Source organism: Bubalus kerabau, chromosome 1, assembly GCF_029407905.1.
Source record: "Bubalus kerabau isolate K-KA32 ecotype Philippines breed swamp buffalo chromosome 1, PCC_UOA_SB_1v2, whole genome shotgun sequence".
NCBI lineage: Eukaryota > Metazoa > Chordata > Mammalia > Artiodactyla > Bovidae > Bubalus > Bubalus kerabau.
The window spans coordinates 250431574-250458956 of record NC_073624.1 but is presented as its reverse complement, the minus strand read 5'-3'; the positions used below and the strand labels follow the sequence as shown (position 1 = coordinate 250458956).

Below are 27383 nucleotides of genomic sequence, written 5' to 3'. Positions count from 1 at the left end.
TGGACTGTAGCCCCCCCAGGCTCCTCTGTCCATGGAATTCTCCAGGCAAGAATACTCTAGTGGGTTGCCAACCCTTTCTCCAGGAGCTCTACCCAACCCAGGGTAGAGTCCCCACATTGCAGGCAGATTCTTCTGCCTGGGCCACCAGGGAAGCCCTGAATGATACAACTTGTGATCAAAATTTTTTAATTTTTCTACAGATGTTAAAAAATAATAAACCTATTATAAACAAACATTTGGCATATGAAATGCTTTGAAAATTCAGAATAAATGAGCAGAGTTCTTTTAAAAAATTGATAAAAAATAATATAATAAATAGAAAATAATCCAGTATATATTAAAGATTTTAAATCTATAATTAAAAGTCCTTCAACAAGAAAAACCCAAACTGAGATAACTTTCCCACTAAGGACAGGGAAGCCTGGTGTGCTGCAGTCCATGGGGTCGGAAAGACTTGGACACGACTGAGTGACTGAAAAACAAAATAGAAAAAAATAGTATCAATCTTACAAAAACTATTCTAGAGAATAGAACAATAGGGAACTTTTCCCAAATCACTTCTGAAAGCCACCATGATCTTGACACCAAAACCTGACCAAGAGCATTACAAGAAGGAAAACTTACAGGTCAACTTTATCCACAAATATATACACAAGACTCCTCAATAAAATATTAATAAGACAATCCAAAGATATATAAACCATTTAGAATTTTTGAGGAAAACAAGGTTGGTTTAACATTCAAAAGGCAGTTAACAAAATAAATTAACATTATAAATAACAATAAAATAACATTAACAAAATAAATATCCATTCACTTTTAAAAATGTAGGAAAAGGAAATAAAAGGTATAAGGATTAGAAAGAGAATAATGAAACTGTCATTACTCCTATATGTCATTACTATGTTACCAGAAAATCTAAAGTGATCTATGAAAATTATTAGAATCTACAAATGAAATGAGCTCAGTATTCAAATGCCAACATTATTTCTACATTTTACCAACAAGTAACTGGAAATTTTTTAAATGATCTAATTTACCACAATATCAAAAGAAATCAAATATCTAGGAATAAACCTAATACAATGAACAAGACTTCTACAAAGAAAACTACAAAATATTACTGAAAGAAATTGAAAAAGGTAAACAGTGAAAACAAGGTTTCTTTTAAAACAAATTTATAAAAGCTTTTGAAGGCTTGATGCTTTTGAACTGTGATGTTAGAGAAGACACTTGAGAGTCCCTTGGACTGTGAGGAGATCAAACCAGTCAATTCTAAAGGAAATCAGCCCTGAATATTCACTGGAAGGACTGATGCTAAAGCTGAAGCTCCAACACTCTGGCCACCTGATGCAAAGAACCAACTCACTGGAAAAGACTGATGCTGGGAAAGCCTGAAGGTAAAAGGAGGGGAGGACAGCAGAGGATAAGATGAGTTAGACAGCATCATTGACTCAATGAACATGAACTTGAGCAAACTCCAGGAGATAGTGGACAGGGGAGCCTGGCATGCTGCAGTCCATGGGGTCACAAAGAGATGGACGTGACTTAGCGACTAAACAACAACAACAACATTGATCAAAAGATGTCATTAAGAGAATACAAAATCACAGAATATATGATATATGTACTATATATTTCCCAAAGACTTGGATGCAGTGTACATAATGAACTCCCACAAATCAAAAGAAAGACAAACTTCAAGAAAAATGGTAGAGGAAAAAAAATTTTAAATGACAACACAAAAAACCACAAATGACCAGTAAGATGACAGTCTACTTTAAATCATTAAGAAAACACAAACCAAATCAGGGAGACAACATTACTTTACTAAATGGGAGACAACATTACTTTACTAAATGGCTAAGTTAAAACCAAAAACTGTCAGTGTTAAGCTCTGGCAAAGATGTAGGACAACTAGAATTTTTATATACTGTTATTAGGGGAGTAAATTGTATACTATTTTGGAAAATTGCTTGGTAGAGTCTACTAAAGCTGAAAGTAGACATATCTGAACAATTCTGCTCCTAGGTACATGTCCAACAGAAATGTACATGATGTACATTAAAAAAAAAAAACATGTAAAAGAATGTTCACAGCAATACTTTCATAATAGTACTAAATTGGAAGTAACTCAAATGTTTATCAATAGAACAGAAAAGTTATATATTTATACAATGAAATTCTCTATGACAATATAAATAAGCAATATGCAAAAAAAAAAAGGAGGAATCGCATAAAACCAATGTTGAATCAAAGAAGCCAGACACAAAGAATACATATTGTATGTTTCTATTATATACAGCTCAAAAACGAGAACAAAAATAACCAAATTATTATTCGTTGGTAAAAGAAATTAGGAGAGTGGTTATACCCTTTAGAGGGGAAGGAATTAATGGGAGGCCCTCCCTCCCAAGTGGAGATTTTGTGTTCCTTTCCTTACTATTCTTCTGTTTCTTGACCTGGTTTTGGATACTTATATGGGTACACTTTGTGAAAATTCATTAAGCTGTACACTTACGATTTGTACCTAATTCTGTATGTTATGTTTTAATTAAAGTTATCTTCAAAAGGAAATGAATACATTCTCACAAATTAACCTACATGCAGTACAACTGTAGAAGTTAATTCTGAAATTTCTTTGATAGAGTTAAGTCAATTCAACTTTGAAGAATGAGCTGGGAGAGGAGACTTTGTAAAGCTATAGTAATTAAAAGTGCAGCACTGCTTTAGGAACAGGTGAACAGAGAAGTAACAGCAAGCCTGGACACAAACCTATACTGGCATGTGAGACATGTGAGAGTTAGGATCACAAACAAGCAGAAAAGACGCCACGCTCAATAAACAATGGTGGGATAACTGGGTACCCATATAATAAGAGTCAGGCTGGAATCTCACAGCCTTTAAATCAATCCAGATGGATGTAAGAAAAAAATATGAAACGCAAGCAATCTTTTAGAGGAAAACATGGAAGAACAACATAATGACATGAAGGTAGGGAATAACTTATTGACAAGATAGAAATAGCAATATAAAAATATAAATCATACAGGAGAAGACTAATATATTTGATTAAATTTTTAAAACCTCTGTTATTAAAAGCAGTCACCAAACACAAAATGAAAAGGCATATAACAAAGAAGTAGTGCTCCTACTTATTAGGACCATCAAAATAATGGAAAAATAGGCAAAGGACATAAGTATATTATATACACAAAGGCCAAAAAGTATTTATCAGAGAAAGGAAAATGAAATCAGCAGCATTTTTCAAGGGACCTACAAGCTATTCCTCATAGTCACATAAGGAAAAAAAAAAAATTAATGGTGAATATTTCTGAAGGAATAATTTTTAAGGAATAACTTTTTACATTCATCATACTATCAAAAAGTTTAAAAGTTTGCTTCCATAGCATGTTGGAAAGAACATGGACAGCAATTTGGAAATGTTTACTGAAGCTAAAGAGCCCATATACTGGTCTACATGACACAGTGATTCCCCTTTTAGAAATCTAGGAAGATACACAAGCACTCAAAAAGACATTTATAAAGCTGTTCAGAGTAATAAACACCCTCTTCTAACAACACAAGAGAAGGCTCTATACATGGACATCACCAGATGGTCAACACCAAAATCAGATTGATTATATTCTTTGCAGCCACAGATGGAGAAGCTCTATACAGTCAGCAAAAACAAGACAAGGAGCTGACTGTGGCTCAGACTATGAACTCCTTATTGCCAAATTCAGACTTAAATTGAAGAAAGTAGGGAAAACCACTAGACCATTCAGGTACGATCTAAATCAAATCCCTTATGATTATACAGTGGAAGTGAGAAATAGATTTAAGGGACTAGATCTGATAGATAGAGTGCCTGATGAACTATGGACTGAGGTTCATGACATTGTACAGGAGACAGGGATGAAGACCATCCCCATGGAAAAGAAATGCAAAAAAGCAAAATGGCTGTCTGGGGAGGCCTTACAAATAGCTGTGAAAAGAAGAGAAGCGAAAAGCAAAGGAGAAAGGGAAAGATATAAGCATCTGAATGCAGAGTTCCAAAGAATAGCAAGAAGAGATAAGAAAGCCGTCTTCAGCGATCAATGCAAAGAAATAGAGGAAAACAACAGAATGGGAAAGAGTAGGGATCTCTTCAAGAAAATCAGAGATACCAAAGGAACATTTCATGCAAAGATGGGCTCGATAAAGGACAGAAATAGTATGGACCTAACAGAAGCAGAAGATATTAAGAAGAGGTGGCAAGAATACACAGAAGAACTGTACAAAAAAGATCTTCACGACCCAGATAATCACGATGGTGTGATCACTCACCTAGAGCCAGACATCCTGGAATGTGAAGTCAAGTGGGCCTTAGAAAGCATCACTAGGAACAAAGCTAGTGGAGGTGATAGAATTCCAGTGGAGCTACTCCAAATCCTGAAAGATGACGCTGTGAAAGTGCTGCAGTCAATATGCCAGCAAATTTGGAAAACTCAGCAGTGGCCACAGGACTGGAAAAGGTCAGTTTTCATTCGAATCCCAAAGAAAGGCAATGCCATAGAATGCTCAAACTACCGCACAATTGCACTCATCTCACACGCTAGTAAAGTAATGCTCAAAATTCCCCAAGCCAGGCTTCAGCAATATGTGAACCGTGAACTTCCTGATGTTCAAGCTGGTTTTAGCAAAGGCAGAGGAACCAGAGATCAAATTGCCAACCTCCGCTGGATCACAGAAAAAACAAGAGAGTTCCAGAAAAACATCTACTTCTGCTTTATTGACTATGCCAAAGCCTTTGACTGTGCGGATCACAATAAACTGTGGAAAATTCTGAAAGAGATGGGAATACCAGACCACCTGGCCTGCCTCTTGAGAAATTTGTATGCAGGTCAGGAAGCAACAGTTAGAACTGGACGTGGAACAACAGACTGGTTCCAAATAGGAAAAGGAGTACGTCAAGGCTGTATATTGTCACCCTGTTTATTTAACTTATATGCAGAGTACATCATGAGAAACGCTGGGCTGGAAGAAGCACAAGCTGGAATCAAGATTGCCGGGAGAAATATCAATAAGCTCAGATATGCAGATGACACCACCCTTCTGGCAGAAAGTGATGAGGAACTAAAGAGCCTCTTGATGAAAGTGAAAGAGGAGAGTGAAAAAGTTGGCTTAAAGCTCAACATTCAGAAAACGAAGATCATGGCATCCGGTCCCATCACTTCATGGCAAATAGATGGGGAAACAGTGGAAACAGTGTCAGACTTTATTTTTGGGTGCTCCAAAATCACTGCAGATGGTGACTGCAGCCATGAAATTAAAAGACGCTTACTCCTTGGAAGGAAAGTTATGGCCAACCTAGATAGCATATTCAAAAGTAGAGACATTACTTTGCCAACAAAGGTTCGTCTAGTCAAGGCTATGGTTTTTCCTGTGGTCATGTATGGATGTGAGAGTTGGACACACATCCATGAAGAAGGCTGAGCGCCGAAGAATTGACGCTTTTGAACTGTGGTGTTGGAGAAGACTCTTGAGAGTCCCTTGGACTGCAAGGAGATCCAACCAGTCCATTCTGAAGGAGATCAGCCCTGGGTGTTCTTTGGAAGGAATGATGCTAAAGCTGAAACTCCAGTACTTTGGCCATCTCATGCGAAGACTTGACTCATTGGAAAATACTCTGATGCTGGGAGGGATTGGGGGCAAGAGGAGAAGGAGAGGACAGAGGATAAGATGTCTGGATGGCATCACCGACTTGATGCACATGAGTTTGGGTGAACTCTGGGAGCTGGTGATGGACAGGGAGGCCTGGCATGCTGCGATTCATGGGGTCGCAAAGAGTCGGACACGACTGAGTGACTGATCTGATCTGATCTGATCAGAGTAATACTGTTTGTATTCATAATAGACAAAAAAATGGAAAAAGTCTAATTGTCTATCATTAGGAAAATGAATTGATCTACTTTGTATAATTATTAAAACAATTATTTACAATGTATAATACAATAAGACACTTTCACTGGGGTATATTTATGTACAGTTTAAGTATATACAAAAATAATAATGTCATATTAAGATACATCTATATCAAATAAAAGAATAAAAACCATCCATAAGGATAATAAATAACACCAGGATAATAGTGAGGATAGGAGGTGAAGAGGGAGGAAAAGAGATGGCAGTTAATTACATATGACCTTAGCTATATGTGTAATCTTTTACTCACTTCAAAAAAAAAACCTAAATTTTTACAAAATGTCAGTCTTTATGATATTTGAGTGAAGGGTAAATGAGAATCTATTATATAGGTTTCTGTATCTTTTCCTTTGAAATATCAGGTAGTTAAAAGTTATTTAAGTGAATTACCTTAAGATTTAATTATTTATTCATGGATAATCATGAACAAAGAGAAGGCAATGGCACCCCACTCCAGTCCTCTTGCCTGGAAAATCCCATGGATGGAGGAGCCTGGTAGGTTGCAGTCCATGGGGTCACTAAGAGTCAGACATGACTGAGCAACTTCACTTTCACTTTTTACTTTCATGCGTTGGAGAAGGAAATGGCAACCCACTCCAGTGTTCTTGCCTGGAGAATCCCAGGACAGGGGAGCCTGGTAGGAGGCCATCTATGGGGTTGCACAGAGTCGGACACGACTGAAGCGACTTAGCAGCAGCAGCAGCAATCATGAATAATCAAGTAACTCTTTACAAAGACACTAGTATAACTTACGAAAAATTCACTTAAGTTTCAAACAACATTTTGTTATTTGGACTTCTTAGTGTATTACACAAAAAACAAGTACTACAGAAAAGCACATAATGGAAAATGAAAGAATACAGCACAAAGCAGATAGCCCACAGAAGGGTTACTCCTGCCATGCTAAGGCCCCCCATGAAGGCATGGTTTATGGAGCTGCCTGAAGCGCAACTACCCAACTTAATGAGCACAAGAGGGTGGCCAAGGAAATGTGGGAGTCAAATTTTTGTTTAAATCAGTAATTTAGGGAAGCTATGAGAAAAAGGAAAATGGACACCTTTTATCTTGTAGATACCTTACTCTTTTCAACATCTTAAAAACTAAGTAATTATATTTATTCTTCAATTCTGTTTTTCCTTCCAAACAGAATCAATAATTTCACAGAGTATCTTCAAAAATCTTAATTTAATAACCAAATACTTTGGTAAATAAGATATGCAGTGATAAAGCAAAATAAAATAGAAAATAACGTTTGTAATTAGAAGACAGTATCGGTTTCTGGCTTTCATTCAGTTCAGTTCAGTTGCTCAGTCATGTCCAACTCTTTGCAATGCCATGGAGTGCAGCACACCAGGCGTCCCTGTCCATCACGAACTCCCAGAGCTCGCTCAAACTCATGTCCATCGAGTTGGTGATGCCATCCAACCATCTCATCCTCTGTCGTCCCCTTTCCCTCCCGCCTTCAATCTTTCCCAGCATCAGAGTCTTTTCTAATGAGTCAGTTCTTCGCATCAGGTGGCCAAAGTATTGGAGTTTCAGCGTCAGCATCAGTCCTTCCAGTGAATATTTAGGACTGATTTCCGTTAAGATGGACTGGTTTGACTCCTCGCAGTCCAAGGGACTCTCAAGAGTCTTCTCCAACACCACAGTTCAAAAGCATCAATTCTTCAGTGCTCAGCTTTCCTTATTGTCCAACTCTCACATCCATACATGACTATTGGAAAAACCATAGCTTTGACTATATGGACCTTTGTCAGTAAAGTAATGTCTCTGCTTTTTAATATGCTGTCTAGGCTTGTCAGTATGAAAAGATTTTCATTAACAAGTTACAATCTCATCTTCTCATCTGTAAGAATGAGTAATAGAAATCCTGGCCTTACACAAATTTTGTGAAATTTAACTAAATAAGAAAAAAATAATGTGAAAGTCCTTCAAAATTATAAACACTGTAACGATTTTTGTAAATCACTGTTTCTTAAAACTAAGCCACATGAAGAAAAAAGTTGCAACACACTCTAGAGTATCTGAAACAGAAAAAAATGAACAAAAGGAAATGAAAGTTATTTTGCCTTAGACTTAATGTAAAAGTCAAATGTGAAACTTACTAGAAGCGTTTGATAAGTAAAATAAGCATGTGTATGCACAGGGTCGCAAAGAGTCGGACATGACTGAGCGAGTGAACTGAACTGATGGCACTTACACAAATAGAAATGTTACTTTCTTTTGGATTCAAATTGCATGTAAGTTAGTGAAAAATGGATAAGCAAATCTGGTACTTCCTATTATTTTCAAGAGGAATGACATTTTTCTTCTACACTTAACTACACAGAAACTGCTGTTATTTAGAACCACATCATCATGTACATGTTCCTTGAATACTTCATCTCTCCTTCAATACAGGATAGCAAAGCTTTTAATTTTTTTATTTCAGAGCCAACTGATACACAGAAATCAATTCTTTGTACTTAGCTTCTCCAAGCCTTTCTTTCCTCACCTGTAACATGGGAAGAAAGGCCTGGAAGCTAAGGATCTTGTCCAATAACACAGAGCGACTACAGTAGCTAACATCCTGACAGATGTCTCAAAGGGAACTTCCACTCAGTGACAAGAAATAACAGTCACTGCTAAACAGGAGGAGTGCTCCCCTAGCTCTGGGCCAGCATCCTTGGATCCCTCAAACTACAGTAATGATCAATCAGTATCCATGAAGTCATGAGATGCAAAGAAGGGAAAAAAAAAAGTTGTCTAATGTTAATTTCCAAGACTTGAATATCAGCTAATTTTCTGCAAAAACTGTCTTCTTCCTTGACAGGTACAGATATTCACATCCATCCTTTAAAAAGAATCATGGTAGAACTATTTATATAATAGTTGCAGATTAATGAAAAGTTTGACGGTTTCAAAGTGTTTTATTCCCTGAAAACATCAATCAATGGCACATTATAGTAAGAGGACTTCCCTGGTGGTCCAGTGGTAAAGAATCCACTTGCCAATGCAAGGAAAATGGGTTCGATCCCTGGTCCAGGAAGATCTCACATGCTGTGGAGCAACTAAGCCTGTGTGCCACAACTACTGAGCACCACAGCTACTGAGCCCAGGCCCGAGAGCCCGGTCACTCTGCAACAAGAGAAGCCATCACAATAAGGACACACACTGCAGCAAAGAGAAGCCCCCACTTGCCACAACTAGAGAAAGCCCATGCACAGCAACAAAGCCCCAGCACAACCAATAATAATTATAATAAATAATTTTTTTAAATAGCATGTTACAGTAAGAGACTCCTTAGTGAAAGCTCTGACCAGGCAAGCTCTCAGCCAAATTCTTATACTTTTAACTCCAGGTACATTTCAAACAGAAAGGGGAGAATGAGGCTGGAGAGTACAGGCTGCATGCTAAGATACCAAGATAAAAGTCCAAATCTTTCTGACATCTACATGCTTTCCAATTTACATCCTACTGAGAGCTAGTGGTTACTCACCCAACCCCTGCACTTTATGGATGACGAAATCAAGACCCAGTGAGGACGGTGGCCTATCTAGAGGTGACCGCACACCAACAGCAGAGCAGGATTTGAATTGACCTCTCCTATCATGGTTAGGCACTTTCCCACTACACCCATGCACCAAAAAGTGGTATATCATGAGATTTTTTTTTTTTTTTTTTTAAGGAACAGAGAAAGTGCTAGAATAGAAAGAAATTATTTCTGGCCAGATGGGGAAGGCTTTAAGGAGGCAGTAGCATTTTGGGGGCCTTGAAGGCTGAGTAGTGCAAACAATGACGATGAGTGAGGCAGGAAAAGAAACAGGAACATTCTGTATCACAGAACAGTTTAAAAAGCAATTATCCTTGACACTCAAACTGTGAAGAGTTTTATGTTCTCAATCTACAACAAAAGAGGCAAGAGTATACAATGATGATAGTCTCTTCAATAAGTGGTACTGGGAAAACCGGATAGTTACATGTAAAAGAACTAAATTAGAGCATTCTCTAATACAACAACACAAAAATGAACTCAAAAAGACCTAAATGTAAGACTGGATACTATAAAACTCTTAGAGGAGAACATAGGCAGAACACTTCCTGACATAAATCGCAGCAAGACCTTTTCTGATCCACCTCCTAGAGTAACAAAAATAAAAACAAAAATAAACAAACGGGGCCTAAAGAAATTTAAAGGCTTTTGCACAGCAAAGGAAACTATCAACAAAACAAAAAGAAAACCCACATTTCCAAAATATACAAGCAGTTCATACAATTCAATAACAAAAACAAACAACACAATCGAAAAATGGACAGAAGACCTAAATAGACATTTCTCCAAAGAAGATGTACAGACAGCCAACGGGCACATGAAAAGATGGTCAAAACTGTTGATTATTAGAGAAATACGAATCGAAACTATGAGGTACCACCTCACACCAGTCAGAATGGCCACCATAAAAAAGTCTACAGAGAGCAAATGCTGGAGAGGTTGTGGAGAAAAGGGAATCCTCCTACACTGTTGGTGGGAATGTGAACTGATACAGTCACTATGGAGAATAGTATGGAGGTTCCTTAAAAAACTAAAAATAGAACTACCATATGATCCAGCAATCTCAATCATGGCCAAATATTTAGAGAAAACCATAATTCCAAAAGATACATGCACACCAATGTTTACTGCAGAACTATTTACAATAGCCAAGACCAAGACGTGAAAGCAACCTAAATGTCCATCAATGGAGGAATGAATAAAGAAGATACAGTATATATATACAATGAAATATTACTCCACCATAAAAAAGAACAAAATAATGCCATTTGTAGCAATGTGAATGAACCTAGAGATTGTTATACTGAGTGACGTAAGTCAGACAAAGACAATATCATATGATATCATTTTTATGTGGAATCTGAAGAAATAGTACAAATGAACCTATTTACAGAAGTTGAGTCACAGATGTAGAAAACAAACTTGTTGTTACCAGGGGGGAAGAGCAGGATAAATTGGAAGATCAGGACTGACATATACACTTATATATAGAATAGATAACCTATTAAGAACCTAATGCATAGCACAGGGAACTCTATTCAGTACTCTGAAATGACCTGTATGGGAATATAATCTAAAAAATTGTGGATACATATGTATGTATGACTGACTAACTTTGCTGAAGAGCAGAAACTAATACAACACTGTAAATCAACTATACTCCAATAAAAAAAAAAATTTTTTTTAAAGAGTAAGAAAAAACATTGATTATTTTTTTAAAAAAGCAGTTATACAAAATGTCCTTCTTTAACTCACTGTTTCAGAATCAGGAAGAAAAGAGACAGAAGACAGAAGTAACAAAAAACAACACTGAAATGCCATTAATGTTTCCTTCAATCGTTAACAATATATCTGATGATTATGCTATGTGAAAACCACATTTATAGTGATTCTCACTGAAAATAAACTAGAGCCTGGCAGAAAAGACATCGTACAACCAAAGCTGTAAGAAAGATCCATAAAGAGAATCTTCAAAATTGATACAAATGAACTTATTATAAAACAGAATAGACCCACAGACACAAAAAACAAATTTATGGTTACCAAAGGGGAAGAGGTAGTGGGGATTAATAACTGTAGACAGTCAAACACACAGATATATATATATATATATATATATATATACACACACACACACACACACACATACAGAGATAGATATAAAAAAAAACTATATCACTTTGCTGTACATGTGAAACATTGAAAATCAACTATGCTGCTGCTGCTACTGCTGCTAAGTCACTTCAGTTGTGTCCAACTCTGTGAGACCCCATGGATTGCAGCCCACCAGGCTCTGCCGTCCCTGGGATTCTCCAAGCAAGAACACTGGAGTGGGTTGCCATTTCCTTCTCCAATGCATGAAAGTGAAAAGTGAAAGTGAAGTCGCTCAGTTGTGTCCGACTCTTAGTGACCCCATGGACTGCAGCCTACCAGGCTCCTCCGTCCATAGGATTTTCCAGGCAAGAGTACTGGAGTGGGGTGCCATTGTCTTCTCTGAAAATCAACTATACTTCAATAAAAAATAAAAAGAAATAGAAAGATCACAAAGAATCAGGTAGGAAAAGAAGAAAAGTCATCAGGTCAGGATCTAGGCCCCTAGGAAAGGACACAGAAGAGAAAAGGGATCCTTCCTGGGGAGTGATCAGGTCAAGACACATACCGGGTGTCCCAACCCTGGAGTACAACACCAGGAAGACAAGTCCCCTGAGTGGTTTAGAAAGCCAGTGGTACAAACAGGAAGGCCTAAAGAAACCTAGCAACATAAATAAACCCCATGCATGCACACTAAGTCACTTCAGTTGCATCCAACTCTGTGCGACCCCATGGACAGCAGCCCACCAGGCTCCTCTGTCCACAGGATTCTCCAGGTAAGAATACTGGAGTGGGCTGCCATTTCCTTCTTCATATAAGCCCCAAGGTAACCACAAATCAAAATTCTACAATAAATAAACAAAAATTAGAGACAAAGGAACACAAGCACTAACACTAAACAAGAATCATCAAACCAAAGGTATGTAAAATAATAAAAGAACAGACAAACTACAAAAACAATCAGAAAGCAATTAACAAAACAGCAATGACAATAAGTGAATGTGCATGCATGGTCAGTTGCATCAGTAGTGTCTGACTCTCTGTGACTCTATGGACTATAGCCTGCCAGGCTCCTGTGTCCAGGGGATTCTCCAGGCAAGAATATCAGAGTGAGCTGTCATACCCTCCTCCAGGGATCAAACTTGAGTCTTCTGGGTCTGCTGCATTGCAGGTGGATTCTTTACCCACTGAGCCACCTGGGAAGCCGTAGTAAGTATATACCTACCAATAATCGCTTTAAATCAAAATGAACCAAATGCTCCAGCCAAAACACATAGTGTAGCTAATGAAATTTTTAAAGTAAGGACTCATTCATTTGCTGCCTATAGAATACTTGCTTCAGAGTTAGAGACACACATATTGAACGTGAGGGTGAGAATGAGATATTTCATGCAAATGAAAACAAGAGAGTGGAGGTAGCAATATTTATATCAGACTACAGAATGATCTCTGTTCATTTCCAGGGCAAACCATTCAATATCACAATAATCCAAGTCTATGCCCCAACCAGTAATGCTGAAGAAGCTGAAGTTCAACGGTTCTATGAAGACCTACAAGACCTTTTAGAACTAACAACCAAAAAAGATGTCCTTTTCATTATAGGGGAGTGGAATGCAAAAGTAGGAAGTCAAGAAACACCTGGAGTAACAGGCAAATTTGGCCTTGGAATACGGAATGAAGCAGGGCAAAGGCTAATAGAGTTTTGCCAAGAGAACACACTGGTCATAGCAAACACCCTCTTCCAACAACACAAGAGAAGACTCTACACATGGACATCACCAGATGGTCAACACCGAAATCAGATTGATTATACTCTTTGCAGCCAAAGATGGAGAAGCTCTATACAGTCAGCAAAAACAAGACCGGGAGCTGACTGTGGCTCAGATCATGAGCTCCTTATTGCCAAATTCAGACTGACATTAAAGAAAGTAGGGAAAACCACTAGACCATTCAGGTATGACCTAAATCAAATCCCTTATGATTATACAGTGGAAGTGAGAAAAAGATTTAAGGGACTAGATCTGATGATAGAGTGCCTGATGAACTATGGAATGAGGTTCGTGACATTGTATAGGAGACAGGGATCAAGACCATCCCCAAGGAAAAGAAATGCAAAAAAGCAAAATGGCTGTCTGGGGAGGCCTTACAAATAGCTGTGAAAAGAAGAGAAGTAAAAAGCAAAGGAGAAAAGCAAAGATATAAGCATCTGAATGCAGAGTTCCAAAGAATAGCAAGAAGAGATAAGAAAGCCATCCTCAGTGATCAATGCAAAGAAATACAGGAAAATGACAGAATGGGAAAAACTAAAGATCTCTTCAAGAAAATTAAAGATACCAAGGGAACATTTCATGCAAAGATGGGCTCAATAAAGGACAGAAATGGTAGGGACCTAACAGAAGCAGAAGATATTAAGAAGAGGTGGCAGGAATACACAGAAGAACTGTACAAAAAAGATCTTCACGACCCAGATAATCACGATGGTGTGATCACTCACCTAGAGCCAGACATCCTGGAATGTGAAGTCAAGTGGGCCTTAGAAAGCATCACTACGAACAAAGCTAGTGGAGGTGATGGAATTCCAGTGGAGCTATTTCAAACCCTGAAAGATGATGCTGTGAAAGTGCTGCACTCAATATGCCAGCAACTTTGGAAAACTCAGCAGTGGCCACAGGACTGGAAAAGGTCAGTTTTCATTCCAATCCCAAAGAAAGGCAATGCCAAAGAATGCTCAAACTACTGCACAATTGCACTCATCTCACACGCTAGTAAAGTAATGCTCAAAATTCTCCAAGCCAGGCTTCAGCAATATGAAACCGTGAACTTCCAGATGTTCAAGCTGGTTTTAGAAAAGGCAGAGGAACCAGAGATCAAATTGCCAACCTCTGCTGGATCATGGAAAAAGCAAGAGAGTTCCAGAAAAACATTAATTTCTGCTTTATTGACTATGCCAAAGCCTTTGACTGTGTGGATCACAATATACTGTGGAAAATTCTGAAAGTGATGGGAATACCAGACCACCTGACCTGCCTCTTGAGAAACCTATATGCAGGTCAGGAAGCAACAGTCAGAACTGGACATGGAACAACAGACTGGTTCCAAATAGGAAAAGGAGTACGTCAAGGCTGTATATTGTCACCCTGCTTATTTAACTTATATGCAGAGTACATCATGAGAAACGCTGGGCTGGAAGAAGCACAAGCTGGAATCAAGACTGCTGGGAGAAATATCAACAAGCTCAGATATGCAGATGACACCACCCTTATGGCAGAAAGTTGAAGAGGAACTAAAAAGCCTCTTGATGAAAGTGAAAGAGGGGAGTGAAAAAGTTGGCTTAAAGCTCAACATTCAGAAAATGAAGATCATGGCATCTGGTCCCATCACGTCATGGGAAATAGATGGGGAAACAGTGGAAACAGTGTCAGACTTTATTTTGGGGGGCTCCAAAATCACTGCAGATGGTGACTGCAGCCATGAAATTAAAAGACGCTTACTCCTTGGAAGAAAAGTTCTGACCAACCTAGATAGCATATTGGAAAGCAGAGACATTACTTTGCCAACAAAGGTCCATCTAGTCAAGGCTATGGTTTTTCCCATGGTCATGTATGGATGTGAAAGTTGGACTGTGAAGAAAGCTGAGCGCCGAAGAATTGACGCTTTTGAACTGTGGTGTTGGAGAAGACTCTTGAGAGTCCCTTGGACTGCAAGGAGATCCAACCAGTCCATCCTAAAGGAGATCAGTCCTGGGTGTTCATTGGAAGGAATGATGCTGAAGCTGAAACTCCAGTACTTTGGCCACCTCATGTGAAGAGTTGACTCATTGGAAAAGACTCTGATGCTGGGAGGGATTGGGGGCAAGAGGAGAAGGGGACGACAGAGGATGAGATGGCTGGATGGCATCACCAACTTGATGGACGTGAGTTTGAGTGAACTCCAGGAGTTGGTGATGGACAGGGAGGCCTGGTGTGCTGCAATTCATGGGGTCGCAGAGTTGGACACGACTGAGCGACTGAACTGAACTGAACTGAAAGAGACTCTGAAACAAGGTCTATAATAACAAAAGACAAAGAAAGGGCATTATATAATGACAAAGGAACCAATACAAGAAGAAGCTATAACACTCATTAATATTTTTGTACCTAGTACAATACAGTGGTGTTGGAGAAGACTCTTGAGAGTCCCTTGGACTGCAGTCAATCCTAAAGGAAATCAACCCTGAATATTCCTTGGAAGGACTGATGCTGAAGCTGAAACTCCAATACTTTGGCTACCTGATGTGAAGAACTGACTCACTGGAAAAGACCCTGATCCTGGTAAAGATTGAAGGCGGGAGAACAAGGGGATGACAGAGGATGAGATGGCTGGATGGCATTACCTACTCAATGGGTATGAGTTTGAACAAGCTCTGGGAGATGGTGGAGGACAGATAAGACTGTCCTGCTCTGGGCTGTGGGTTTCCCTTAGGTTACACAGATATACAAGGTTCCAGCACTTCCTGGGAATCTTCCTGCTTTGCATTTGACTAACTCTCCTCCTTAGAAATTTAGAAGGCACCAACTGTATCTTTCCCTTTTTCCTTCCCAATGTTTATATTATTTATATTTTTTTTAAAAACACAAACAAAACCCCCCACCTTTGATTACTATCAAAAATCCATCCATTACATGAACAACAAGGATCTACTGTATAGCACATGGAACTCTGCTCAATGTTATGTGGCAGCCTGGATGGGAGGGGACTTTGGAAGAGAACTGATACATGTATATGAATGGCTGAATCCCTTTGCTGTGTCCACCTAAAACTATCACAACACTGTTTGTTAATCAGCTACACCCCGATACAAAATAAAGAGTTTAAAAAAATCCATCCATTACAAAGTCATTTGGCTTAAAATGCAGAAAACTCCTGAGATTACAGTAGGTTATGGTGGAGTTTCCCAAGTAGTACTGAGACAGGCTGGGGTCTGGGATCTGGGATACTTTGCTATAGTGCTTACATCTGGACAAATATCTCTTTGAGTGTTATATTCTGTTAAATACAAAGAAACTATAAGGGACCATAAATAACTGCATACATATACTGCTGCTGCTAAGTCACTTCAGTCGTGTCCGACTCTGTGTGACCCTAGAGACGGCAGCCCACCAGGCTCCCCCATCCCTGGGATTCTCCAGGCAAGAACACTGGAGTGGATTGCCATTTCCTTCTCCAGTGTATGAAAGTGAAAAGTGAAAGTGAAGTTGCTCAGTCATGTCCGACTCTTAGCGACCCCATGGACTGCAGCCTACCAGGCTCCTCCGTCCATGGGATTTTCCAGGTAAGAGTACTGGATTGGGTTGCCAGTGCCTTCTCCAGCATACATATACAGTTGGGGCAAATTATGGACAATAACATACAAAGAGACCAAAAATCCAACTGCCACTTCTGAAGGCCAGGAGCAAAACAAGGGTACTTTGCATGCCTCCTGCATACAACACCAACAAAGGGGTGGGCAAACCACCTAAGCTCCCCCTCTGGCTTGACCCTGGACACGGCCCTACACTCACCCCATATAAGGAACCAGCTCAGCTCCCTTGAGCAAGCAAGGGAAACTGCTGCTTTTTATCACTCTCCACTGCTCATGCAGGGGCCCCAATAAAGCCATGCCTGGCCTCTTAACAATTTCTATCAATTAAGGAGTCCAAGAACCCTGGTTGGTAGCAGTATGTCTTGGCATATTGCGTCTTGGACTGCCTCAGAGGTTACAGGTGTTCTAAAATGTTGACCCTTAAAATGGCAGGTGGGGCTGGGGCAGTCAGAGCCCTTGGGCCAACCTCATTTTGCTCTGAGCAGCCTTTTCCTCCAGTGTACCAGCACTGTGATCATTCTCTTGGTGTGCTGTGAAGTGAAAAGGGTTGCAAAGCACTGGCTTGCCTTAGAATACATGTTTTGGGAAACAGGTCATGACTATTTGACTTTAGAAACCCCCAGCAAGTCGATTAGCCTTTCTGAGCCTTGGTTTACTTCCAAGTATGAAGAGGTAGTCACACCAAATGATCCCTAATATCCCTTCTAGTTCTTCAGTATAATTACTGTATGAATTGTGAACTCCTAATATGATATCCTGAAAAATAACATTTTGTGAAGGAAAAAAAGCACAAATTTAAAGTAAGACTTGGCGACTACTCAAAACTTCAAAGCTAATCCTTTTTTATTTAACAAATCTGATTGGATGTGCCAGAGAACTGCGACTGACAGTATGATTACAGCTAAAGAGGAGAAGCAAAGCCCCTGTTCTCTTTAAGCTTATAAGCCACTGGCAACCACAAACCCAAAAAAAGGCAATTACAATTTAGTGGGATAAATACTAAACTAGGGAGAAATATAGAGTGTTGCGGGCATATGACAGGGGGCACCCATCCCGGCTTTGGGAGGGAAGCCTTAGTCAGGATGTGACACCAAGACCACTCTTAAAGAACAAGCAGGAGCTGGAGGGTGGACGGGGTGCGACGTGGGTGTGTGGGAGGTGGGTGTGGACGGCGCGGGGGAAGATGACATTCTAGGCTGAGGGAAGACCATCTGCCAAGTCCTAGAGGAGCAGTAGCTTTGGGAGCTGCACGGCTGGAATTTTCAGCATTAATTCAAATGAGGGAGTGATATGACAGGTTAGGAAAAGCCCTGTGGCTGCAGAGTGGAGAATAAACTGGAGGTGGGCAGATCCAGTGGCTGCTAAGTCTACAAATACTCAGATTATGTAAGGAGTCGGGGAAGGGAACCAAAAAAAGAGGGTTTAAAAGTGTATTCCTTTCAATTATGCTTGCAGAAGTCAAACAAGGTTTCCTAGAAGATGAGGCAGAGCGAGGTCTTAAAGGCTAAAAAGAAATATACAATAGCTCCTTAAAAAAAATTTTTTTTGTATTTTTATCTTTTTGATGTTCAGATGAAACAATAACTAAATGCTAAACATTAGGTAGGGATACTTAAAAGATACTTGAAAAGTTCTCTTCATTTAAACCCACTTTCAGTGAAATGACTCCTTTCATGTCAATGCTTGAGAAGGCTTTTTCCTCAGCCTTCTTTACATGTTTATACAATCTCCCTGAGTGACAGACCCAGAATCTAAACTCCCTGAACATGCATCATGATCACTGTTAAATCCCTAACTCCATCTCAGCCCTCTCTCCTGGCTTTTATATCCACCTTCACATTGGGATCTCCACCAATGTCCCACAAGTACCCCACAGTTCCTTACTATTTGATTCTTTGCTAATACTCCTCCAGGAAACTCAATATAGCAGTTTAAAAAAATGTTAGTTTGTTTACTGACCATTTGGATATCCTTTACTTTGTTTCGCCTGTTCAAGTCTGTTGCAATTTTTCTACTGGACAGTCCATTAGGTCCCTCATAGCCTTTATAAGTAGTCTATTGGTGTTAATTTAATTGGATCAATTTCTCACCAGATTAGAGATATTATATCTCTTCTTTGTGAGCCTAAATTCAAGCACAATATTGACACAAAGTAGTTGTATTAAAATCTGTAAGAATAAAATATTCATAAAACAATGCTAGCAAAAAATTTGTAAATCAATGCAAGATTGTGAAATGTGAAAAAATGATTATTCTTCAATTATACACATACACATGTATTATTTTTCAGATTATTTTCCATTATAGGTTATTACAAGATATTGACTATAGCTCCCAGTGCTATATGGCAAACCTTTGTTGAGTGTTGGTAACCAAAAAAATGAGTATTCTTAAAACTGGTTGAGGAAAAGTGGGCAGTAACTTGGCTTGTTTGGAAACTTTATAATGAGTTCATATAATACAGATCCAGAAAAGTACACTCATAATTACATGTACAAAAGACCATTTCTTAAAATTACATGACTGTCAAAAGCAATAATGCCATTTGACTTTCAGGAAATTATTTTCAGAGTATATTTTATAATTAACACTTATAAAATATTTAAAATTGAGTTTTACATAGTAAGTTCTTCTTCAACACTATCCCTATATAGAAATTTATACCCTGCAAAAAAGACTGTACTTCGCCATAGCAACAGTTCTATATCAACTCCTACTCAAGTTAGAAAAAGCATATGTAAAAGAAATGAATATTCTGGAATATTCTGAAGTGCTTGCTGGAATAATTCGCTCCATTTGTTTTGTAAAAATTTAAATACAAGAGTTCAACGTTTCTTTAAAACATCCCTGTCATTAGGCTAATTTAGTTTCTCAAATTTTGCTGTTTTAAATAGTGTAATACATTACTTAAAAGAAAGGAGGGGAATGAAAAGGAAACAAAAATTCAGTGTCAAGAATAACATACTTGAGATCAAGTTGACAGGTGTTTAGGGGCATAATAATAGGAAATGATATTTCAAGTGATTTATAAGTAAACCAAGGTACTAAGTGGAACAGCTGTATTATTTTCTCAAGAAAAGCTATACCTTACTAGTATCATGGACACTGAAAAAGGAATTCTTACGTTCACAGAGACTTCCTATGAAAGACAATAAATACATGAGTGCCTGTTAACTTGGTTTGATAAATCAAGCAACTCACAAATTCTCTAAGGAGAATAAACATGTTTAGACATCAGAGATCTAGTTATGTACTACCCCAAGTTTTTGTATGATACTGCCAGCTAAAAATTGCCACCTTCCATCTGCCTCTATAAGGACTAAGTCATGAACCGCTGCAGCCACTGTTCTCCAACACACCCTGAAAGGAGTTCAGGGTGGAGATCAGGAATCAGGCACTCTGGGCTTTGGGAAAAACTGGCAGACCAGGTCTTTGGATAGTTAGCTTATTTGCCGGAGAAGATTTTGAGCCCAATTGTTGCATCTCCTCATATCTAGAAAAGCACTAAAATCATTAATGGTGACATCTGCTCCTTGTGACTAGCAGTAAGCATCTGCCAAAATGTGTGCTTAGCTGCATGTATCCCACTTCCCTAAAATCATACGTAACAATGGCCTTCTGCCCATGTCTCTGGAGCAGTTCCTCAGAGCTATCTGAAACGCTATCTCCTGGGCTACAGTCCTCATTTTGCCCCACATAAAACTTAATGCACAGCTCTCACGTTGTGCATTTTTTTTCTGTCAGCAATATCAAAAATGTATTATTAAACTAGATATAATTCAAAGTATTTCCTTTTACTTGCCCCACCCTTTTGGTCAATCAAATTTAGCAGGCTCACATCTCTGTCACCCTTGCTCACGGCCCAAGATGGAATATTCTGTGATAGTCCCAACTGCCTTGCCCTCCTGGGTTTCCTTTGTGTGACCCAATTTCCAACTGATTCCCTACATTTCAATTTTCTCACTGTCCTCTGAAAAATTCTCTAAGACTTCTATGTTTCTAACCTCCCTGCTTAACATTTCCTTCACACAGTGACTTGAGCTGAAAGCTGCTGTTACTCCCCTGCGGTTCTCTCATTTCAAGGATGAGCTTTTTGCCACATCCTATCATTTGTATCTCAGGGTTCAAAGGTTCTCCCATATCTGCTTCTTTAGGGCCTTACCATCTCTACTTGTCTTCACCACAGGCATCTACATCTACCTCCAGCTCATCAAATCTCAATCTCGTGGAATCTCTGACACCTGGACCACCTTCACATCCCACTACAAATCAAGTTGTTTGGACAATTTCAACACGCCTACGGATGCCTTTTTCTCAAAAGCTGTTCCTCAATCTCCTCATCGCCAAAGACCTCCTCCACTTCTGCTCACCTCCACGGCCATCCCTGGGCAAAGACCTCCTCCACTTCTGCTCACCTTCCTTGGCCATCCCTGGGATCTTTCTGTCACCCACCACACTGCCTCTAGAATCTGGAAGTCAGGAACCTCATTTTCCGATACAACCTCCCTCACTTAGCGACTCCATGTTAATTCTTTCATCTAATCACCAGATAATTTCACTGTGTTGACAGAGACTCCCTCCTTGATCAAATGCTAGTCAGGCTCTTCTGAGCCCACTTGGTCCCAACCTTGGCCTATAACAGCTGCAACCCTCTCGGCACAAATGATTTCATTCCCTCCCCAGTAAGAGACCAGAACAAAAGCCAGCATATAGTTTCTATTTAACAGCTCAAGGCCACAATCTTGGGATGATCCCAGTCCCCATTAACGCCCCTGCTTACAAAAGCACAACAGTGCCAGGGAAGAATCTGTATCTGTTCCAGCCAAAACCTAGTGAAAGACAGACATCAAACCTACTTTTTGAGCAATTACTTCAGAAATCTTGTGGTTATAAATCCTTTCTCTAACCCCTTTAAGAGGTAAGTCTTCCACCACTTAGAAATGCATATGGAGCCTCTCTTTGAAATGCAAACATCCCTGGAGATAACTCGCACTGTCCTTCTCAGTCCCCAGGGGAGGGGATCAGCAACAGTTGCCAGTTATGAAACCCAGAAGGGTTTCATATTAACCAACCCCTTTTCTCAATTTTTCTGTTTCCACTTCCTTGAACCTGCCCATGCCCAGCCCTCCTCCCTACTTGCTCCTTCTTACTTAAAGACACCTAGTCATCTCTGAAAGGGCGGCAGAGGATGAGATGGTTAGATGGCAACACTGACTCAATGGACATGAATTTGAGCAAACTCTGGGACATAGTGGAGGACAGAGGAGCCTGGTGTGCTACAGTCCGTGGGGTGGCAAAGAGTCGGACACGAGTTAGTGACTGAACAAACAAAAACATCTCTGCACAAACTGTACTCAGTTCAAGCTAGACTCTCTTTCCTACGCAACAATACTACTGAGTAAAATTACCCTTATCACCTGAATTAGTGCATGGCTCTGTTTATCATGGACAATGTAACTGGGTGTAACAAACACACACACACAAGTTCACTTTTTTCTGCAGGTTTAAACACTCTTTTCCTAGCATTCTCAATCCTTTAGGAAAAAAAAAAAACAACAACAAAAAAAACCTTTAAACTCCTTAATACGTCTTTAAACAAATTGGCCTCTTTCTTATTTCTGACACTTTCTTCTTTATATTCTATGCCCCAACCTTATGCAACATCTTTCAGTTCCCTGAACCCACCGGCGCTGCTTCACCCCCAGACTCTACCACCCTGGCTCCTGCCCTGGAATACTCGTCTCCACTTCCCTGGTCTGCACTGACTCACTCTCTCTTCTGTCAGTATCTCGTCCCTGGGAAACCTTCCCAAACACTCTCCCTAACTCTGGGTTACGTCAATCTGCTACATGCTCTATGACCCCTGGTCTCCTGAATCCTGGCCTGAACGAGCCACATTATAGTAATCTATCTTCCCTGCTAGACCACAAGCTCTCTGCAGGCAGGCGTACTTCTGTCTTGCTTTCCACTGTCTGTCCTAAAACTCTGTTTCACTACCTGGTGCTAAATAGGTACTCAGTAAGTACGTGTTAGATGAATAAATACTGTAAATCATTAATGTTCTAAAAGAGAACCCTAGTCCATACGACAAAAATTCTTTTTTTTAATGATAAAAATTCTTATCACTGAAATCAGCTGAAGCATCTGTGATCCTTTCACAAAACATCTGAAAACAGACCACAAGACAAAGCCTATACTATACACCATCAGGAATTTGCAAAACCATCGAGTGATTCCTCTCCATTAGCACCTGTGGGCATTTAAAAATATAAAATATTTTTGCTGGGTCACCAGCTAATTCAGGCTAATCTTTTAGTTGCTAAATTGCTCCCTGTATGGATAACTGGAAATAGCACTGACTCCATGTATGGTGTTGAGTATAAAACTACAGCCATGCATTAGTTGACTTAAAGCCAAAGGCAAAACTTGGGTAAATTTTTAAAACATCATATGGTATTTAAAAGTTCAAGATCAATGTTATCATCTTCAACCTTTTTTTGTCATGATGTGGTACTTACTGACAAATCTGTACTATTGGGAACAAACTGGTCCTGCTCTCCCAGCAGCACATCAATCACAGGGTGCCGGCCATTTTTTATTAGGATTTTCCTTTCTTCTTGTAGAGTTGGTCTGCGAGAAGAGACATATTTCAATTGACAAAGCAAGGAAAGAGACTTTTAAAAAATCTCAAAAAGCATGAAGATTTTTGTGGACAGTCTGTCAGACACACAACCAAACCTTAAACATGGACTTTAAGAACATATGCTCAGGACAAGTCTGAGTATAAAAGTTTAAACTCAACTGTAGATTCAGAATTGGAAAGACAATTATAATTACAGTGCTCTGAAGCACAAACTTTAGAAGTCTTATGATGGCTCTGTAACTAAGATCTCCCTTATAAGATCCTTTTTCTTTTTTTCTTTTCCTACTACTCTCTAAGATATATCCATTAAAAAAAATACAGTTCTGATTATTGCTACTTAAAATATTTTTAGCAATAAACAAAATTTTTAAAATCATGCAAAATTACTTCTAGATTATTACATTAATATAAATTGTATGTTGGACTTGGGGACAGAATGACCTAAAATTTTCACATTCTGTTTAATTAAAACATCTTTCTATGGTCTTTAGTATCTTTTACTTTGATATAAAAAATGTTTATTTGCCTTGCTTGTTTTTTAAGGTTTTCTATTTCTGTTTTTACCAATAGCTTCATCGATTTATCCAAGCTCTCTGAGCACCAGCCTTCTCTCAGTTTCCTCCCCAGAGGCTCTTACCACTGAGAGCAGTTTGGCGTCTACCTTTTTCAGTTTGGTGTCTACCTTTCCCAACATTCTTCTATGCATTTAAGTTTCCATAAACTCATTGTATCGCTTTCTGATTTCTTCTTTAAAAATAAACAAACAACAACAACAGAAACCAAGAATCACACTGTAATTCATCATTCCACAACTACTTTTCCTCCCCTTAATATTCCTTGATACCTATAAAAGAGAGACTTCACCATTTACCATGTGGGTCCAATGGACTCTGTCATTTTATTTCTTTAAACCTTTCTAAGTCATTTTATAAGTACTATGTAGAATTGAGAAAAAAAATAATAGTGAGAGGAAAAAGTCATGACAACTAGTAAGAATCCAAACATAGCAAATTTCAAATTTTTATTCCATATTTTCCAGGTTTTTAAAGCACATATAGGGCTTCCCTGGTGGCTCAGTGGTAAAGAATCTGCCTGCCAATGCAGGAGACCCAGGTTCAAATCCTGGGTCAGGAAGATCCCCTGGAGAAGGAAATGGCAACCCCATTCCAGTACTCTTGTGTGGGAAATCCCACGGACAGAGGAACCTGGCAGCTACAATCATGCGGTTGCAGAAGAGTTAGACACAACTTAGTGACTAAACAACAGGCATATACGCCTGGAAAGGGCAACAGACTATCACTATGAATCTAAGTAACTGCATCAGCTGTCATGCAGGCACATGGACAATACTCACTTATAAATACTAATTCTAAAGTTCAATACATTTCTAATAGGTTCTAGCTTATCCTTATTTCTGGTTCTTCTCCCACTTGCAACGAAAATGCAATGTTTCAAGAACTTTTTGAAATCTTTTAAAGCTCATAATTTTCATAAAGAGAAGATAGCTATCTTCTTTGCTTCAAAACATTTTCACACCTACATTTATAAAGACAATTCGAATAATCAGTCAAATGAGTACTTTTATATCATCTATTTTCTTTCACTCTCCTGCTTCAGCACCTACCCCCAAGCAAACAGTATCAAGTAAATTTCAGGGCACAAATATCATAAAAGACTACTCACATATGTGTTTTTAGCAAATCACGTTGGTTCCAATTCTTGTCACTAAGTACTGCATGATGGATGCATCTTTTGGAATAACACACTGGATAAGAATACTCCATTTCACTTTGCCCTCACAAATATATTATTCACACATACCTAAGACATATTATCTGCACACTCATAATCTGAGATTTTGTTTTATACAAGAAATTTCACTACTATCATTAGTATATAGAGCACTGCTATCCTTCTCTTCACATCCATCTTTAGAATAATCTAATAATGAAATGAAATGTCTTCTGTCAGTTTTTTTCTTTTTGCTATTATGAGTGAAAAGAAAAATTCTGAATTCTCAACTGTATTCACTCAAAGTCAGAAACAAACTGCAACAGTGGCATCGCCAGTCTACTTTAATCTCTTCTTGAAAGATGATGTAACTGTTTGGCAAACACAATGAGAAAAATGAAGAATGATACAACAGTGACTTCCATCTCATTTCTGTATTTCCCGCTTCCTTCTTATTTTAGGCTTTTACAGCCTGCTGGGAAATACAGATGAACAGTGATGAAATGATTCCTATCATGATGAGATAGTAAGGCATTCCAGACAAAAGCAAGATAAACATTATTAAAGATCTCAAAATGCATTTTAGATTTATAAAAGGGTCCAAAGGGCCCATCTGGTGAATATAAGACCGAATACATTTTATTCTCCTTTAAAAAAAAAAGGTAAATTTTCTCTTTGTTCTTTATAAGACCTTTAAAAAACTCAAAAGCTGAAAATAGGTCCAGTAAACCCTGATGGCATGGAATACTGAAGATGAAGGATTATTCCTTGGAGGCATTCTTTCAAAGCTGCTGAACAGCAAGTTAGGTATCTCCACTACTGAACATTCAGACTGTCTAGGCTTTCAATGTTATAAACAGTGCTCCAATGAACAACCATATATACACATACATGTGCATATTTTCAAGTGATTCTCTAAGCCAGAGGAAACGCTTGAAGTGGAATTTCCAAATCATGGGACACGCATATTTTTAAATGCATGTTAAAATTAAAATGGCTTTTAATTAAAACTCAGGCCCATCAACTCGGTGATGCCATTCAACCATCTCATCCTCTGTCATCCCCTTTTCCTCCTACCTTTAGTTTTTCCCAGCATCAGGGTCTTTTCTAATGACTCAGTTCTTCATATCAGGTGGCCCCAGTATTGGAGTTTCGGCTTCAACATCAGTCCTTACAATGAATATTCAGGACTGATTTCCTTTAGAATGGACTGGTTGGATCTCCCTACAGTCCAAGGCACTCTCAAGAGTCTTCTCCAACACCACAGTTCAAAAGCATCAGTTCTTCAGTGCTCAGCTTTCTTTATATTCCAACTCTCACTATAGTCCACATATAGTTGGACTATATGTGTCTCACACATATATGGCTATTGGAAAAACCATACCTTTGACTAGACAGACCTTTATTGGCAAAGTAATGTCTTTGCTTTATAATATGCCATCTAGGTTGGTCATAACTTTTCTGCCAAGGAGCAACTGTCTTTTAATTTCATGGCTGCAGTCACCATCTGCAGTGATTTTGGAGCCCCAAAAAATAAATTCTGTCACTGCTTCCACTGTTTCTCCATCTATTTGCCATGAAGTGATGGGGCCAGATGCCATGATCTTAGTTTTCTGAATGTTGAGTTTTAAGTCAGCTTGTTCAACTCTACTCTTTCACTTTCATCAAGAGGCTGTTTAGCTCTTCTTTGCTTTCTGCCATAAGGGTGGTGTCATCTGCGTATTGGAGGTTATTGATATTTTTCCCCGCAATCTTGATTCCAGCTTGTGCTTCATCCAGCCCGGCGTTTTACATAATGTACTCTGCATATAAGTTAAATAAGCAGGGTGACAACATACAGCCTTGACGTACTCCTTTCCCGATTTGGAACCAATCTGTTGTTCCATGTCGAGTTCTAACTGTTGCTTCTTGACCTGCACACAGATTTCTCAAGAAGCAGGTCAGGTGGTCTGGTATTCCCATCTCTTTCAGAATTGTCTACAGTTTGTTGTGATCCACACAGTCAAAGGCTTTGGCATAGTCAATAAAGCAGAAGTAGATGTTTCTCTGGAACTCTCTTGCTTTTTCAATGATCCAAT

General features: G+C 38.9%; 1 protein-coding gene across 5 annotated transcripts in view; it reads right to left on the bottom strand.

The window, feature by feature from the left end:
* MSH3 (mutS homolog 3) overlaps positions 1 to 27383 on the bottom strand; it is a 183922-nt gene that overhangs the window by 38548 nt on the left and 117991 nt on the right. For all 5 annotated transcript variants that reach the window (XM_055562836.1, XM_055562838.1, XM_055562837.1 and 2 more), the window contains exon 19: positions 23450 to 23561. In XM_055562836.1, coding sequence (XP_055418811.1) covers positions 23450 to 23561 — 112 coding nt within the window. The remainder of the gene's footprint in view (positions 1 to 23449; positions 23562 to 27383) is intronic.